Below are 3,166 nucleotides of genomic sequence, written 5' to 3'. Positions count from 1 at the left end.
CTGGCTTCCGGCCACGAGACTGGATCTGAAATGGTGGAGAAATGCTGGTATTTCCCGGCTGACGTGGAAGGGATCAGGTTACCTTCTGGTCCCGCGGGCGGAGCGGGCTCTCCTAGGAACGGGTGGCAGGGAGCGGGGACTGAGGGAGGGGCCCCAGCCGGCAGGCCGACGGGGTACTGGGGAAAGGCGGAGCGCGGCCGGCAGCTCGGACCGACCGGAGAGGGAGGCCGGGACGTGGAGCTGGTGGGGGGGTGGCCGGCGCCAGACCGCCCGGGCCGGGGGCGGGGCAGACGCTGCGCGGGAACCAGGGGCCGGAGAAGGGGGCGGGGGGCCCCGTCCCGGAGGCGGGGCGGGTGACCTCTGAGCCGCAGGGAGCAGATCGGGGCCGGGCGGGGGCAGGTCTGGGCGCGACGGAGGAAGCCCACCGCGGCCCCGACGCCAGAGCCAGAGCGCCAGGCCCCCGGGGTCCCCTCCCCTCTGATTTCGTCCCCGCCCCTCTCCCCCCTGCTTCTCCCTCCCCGGCCCTGCCTCCACGCCCCCGCGGCCCCGGCGGCCGGGCCCCAGACTCCGCGCGCCATTCCTCCGGCTGCGCGTCCAGCCAGCCGCGCCTGGGCCATGGCGGGCCTGGGGCCGCGACCCGCCAAGGGCTACCGGGTGGTGCTCCTCGGCAGCGTGGCCGTGGGCAAGACGGCGCTCGCCACGCAGTTCGCCTGCGGCAGCTTCCCCGAGCAGTGTGAGCCGTCGGTGGAGGAGCTCTTCAGCAAGGTGATCGAGGTGAACGCGGCGCCCGCTCTGCTGGAGATCGTGGACACGGTGGGCGCCGAGCACCTGGTCACCCTCAAGGACCTGTACATCAAGAACAGCGACGGCTTCGTGGTGCTCTACAGCGTGTGCAGCGAGGCCTCGTTCGAGGCGGTGCGGCCGCTGCGGGAGCGCATGGGCCGGCTGCGGGGGTCCAAGGCCGTGCCGCTGGTTCTCGTGGGCACCAAGGCCGACCTGGACGCCCAGCGCCAGGTGCTGACGGCGCGGGGCCGCGCGCTGGCCCGCGAGTGGCGGTGCCCGTTCCTGGAGGTCACGGCCAAGAGCAAACTCATGGTGGACCAGGTGTTCACGCAGGTGGTGCGCGAGATGGAGGCCCTGGCCCCGCCCGAGGAAGAGGTTCCGGCCGTCCCCACCAACGCGCAGGAGACGTGGCCATCGGAAAGGTTCATCGGCTGATGTGCAAACGGTTCATGATTCCTGTATTCATCGCTTTTCTTGATTTCTGAAGCTCACTTTACTCTTCTGCCTTTTTGAAGAAAGTTATCCAGCTGTAAACAAGTGGTTGCTTCTATATATTGACTCAGATCGGTGCTTCAGACTGTCCAGAGCTTCTTAAATATTTTGTTGAAAACTTTGTTTACCTCTGACAGTGCTGGAAGAAGAAATTAAAAATCGATTTTCTTTTCTTGTATGGAGAGAGTATTACCCTTTTCTGCGAGTGGGATTTGTTGCAGGATTTTTTTTTTTTTCTTTTTGGTCATAATTAACACCTTCAAATGTCATCTGACATTTGACATTGATTGAGGAACATGACCTAAATCGAAGCTTTCCAATCCACGAGGCTTTCATGTGTTCCCCTCTCATTTACAGCCTTGAATTGCAGCAGTAATATTTTCCTCTCTGCGTATTTCTAAATATAGTTATGACATACATAGCATTGGTTTGAAAGGGATGTTGTATACCCTGGGAGGGGAAAAATCAACTGTGTACTCAGGCAAAGACAGTTCAGCTCTGCCTTCAGTTTTGTAATTGACATCTAGTCGATTTCTGCATCTGTAAATTAAGTGAAAATAAAATGACTCTAGAAGTTGATAGTTTTTAATATTTGTCTTTCTAGAACCTAAAGCTACAATTCCTAAAGTTTCCATACACCATATCTTTGCTTTTCAGTTATTTTCCCGGACAAGTTAGTTGCTAGGGTGAAAGTGGCACCACATCTTTTTGTGTTTTTGCAGAAGTGCTTTCTGCAGCTAGTGTTATTTTCCTGGTCACTTGCCAGAGTCGGATATGTTGTCTGAATACCTGCCTAGTTTAACAGTGACAGGGGTGCTGAAGTAGAAGCAAAACGTGAAGAATCTTTTTGTATAGTTTTCACGTAACGATAGAAGAGATTTTTCTTGTACTGGTTTAAAAATATTATTGTTTTATAATTTTAAAAACTGGTCTTTGATATGAGTTACTTGTGTTTATTTGCACAAGTTAACAATTTTACCTCAGCCGTTGCAATAAAATTTTCAAATTTACAAACCTAACTTAGCCATTTGAGCAAACTTCTAAAAATAATAAAAAAGAAAGCTCCGTGCCTGTGATCTGAAATAATTTTGTTAAAGGAAAGTTATCTATAAAGTGATGGTTATACGAGGCTCTGGGAGTTTTATTTATATTGTATATGATGTTTGACTAGAAGAATGGATTTTAACACAAAAAATATATTTTAGAACCTAACAGTGCCTGAGAGCCAGTTCGCCCCACAGGAGAGGGCTAGGCTGGGACCTCCCCTGTCTTTTATCCCTTTCTCTTTCCCCTGGATGTTGGCGGCTGGGGCAGTTGGGGTGCTTACTTTTGAAGCCTTGAAACCCAGCTAAGTCACTACTCTCTGACCCTCTGTCTCCTGGGGTCACTCCTCCTGGCAGCATTACCTCCCACCCTTTTCCGAACCATCATTTCTCCAAGGGGACGGTTCAAACACAGGGAGGAGGGGAGGGGGCGGTGGGGTGGTAGGCAGGAAGCATCTCCTGGCCTCAGCTTTTTCCAAAGCTGCCCCCTCCTCCTGCAGAAGCAGAGGTTATAGAGCCAAGACTGTTCCCTGACTGGGTGTGGGCGGTGCAGAGAAAGCGGGGTGGGGGGCGGGGGGGGGCGGGTGAACAGCAGCCCCTTCCCAGCCCTGAGAGCTGGGGCCCCAGGACTGTCAGCTGGCGACTCCCTTCGCCCTGCCTGCCCTGCCTTTCTGACTCTACCTGCCTATGCTGAGGCCTCCGGGGAGGTTCTGTGTCCCTGGATCCCAGGCCCTCTGGATATCAGGCCTGATCCAGGAAAAAATACATAAATAGCCATTTCTTCCTTTAAATTACTAGAACCATCTCAGACTACCACTCAGATCCAAGCGTCGGCTTAGAGCCCAGGG

The 3,166-nt window shown here is 54.5% G+C and overlaps 1 protein-coding gene across 1 annotated transcript; it reads left to right on the top strand.

The window, feature by feature from the left end:
• The first annotated feature begins 298 nt into the window (after nucleotides 1-298).
• Nucleotides 299-1,864, top strand: LOC114903398 (ras-related protein Rap-2a-like). The gene has a single exon (XM_029236183.1). It carries the CDS (start codon nucleotides 616-618, stop codon nucleotides 1,216-1,218), a length of 603 nt encoding a protein of 200 aa, XP_029092016.1. The 5' UTR covers nucleotides 299-615; the 3' UTR covers nucleotides 1,219-1,864.
• Nucleotides 1,865-3,166: the final 1,302 nt, after the last annotated feature.

This window comes from Monodon monoceros, unplaced genomic scaffold (assembly GCF_005190385.1).
Source record: "Monodon monoceros isolate NGI ecotype Baffin Bay Population unplaced genomic scaffold, NGI_Narwhal_1 Super_Scaffold_21, whole genome shotgun sequence".
Lineage (NCBI taxonomy): Eukaryota > Metazoa > Chordata > Mammalia > Artiodactyla > Monodontidae > Monodon > Monodon monoceros.
This window is presented reverse-complemented; position numbering and strand designations above follow the sequence as displayed.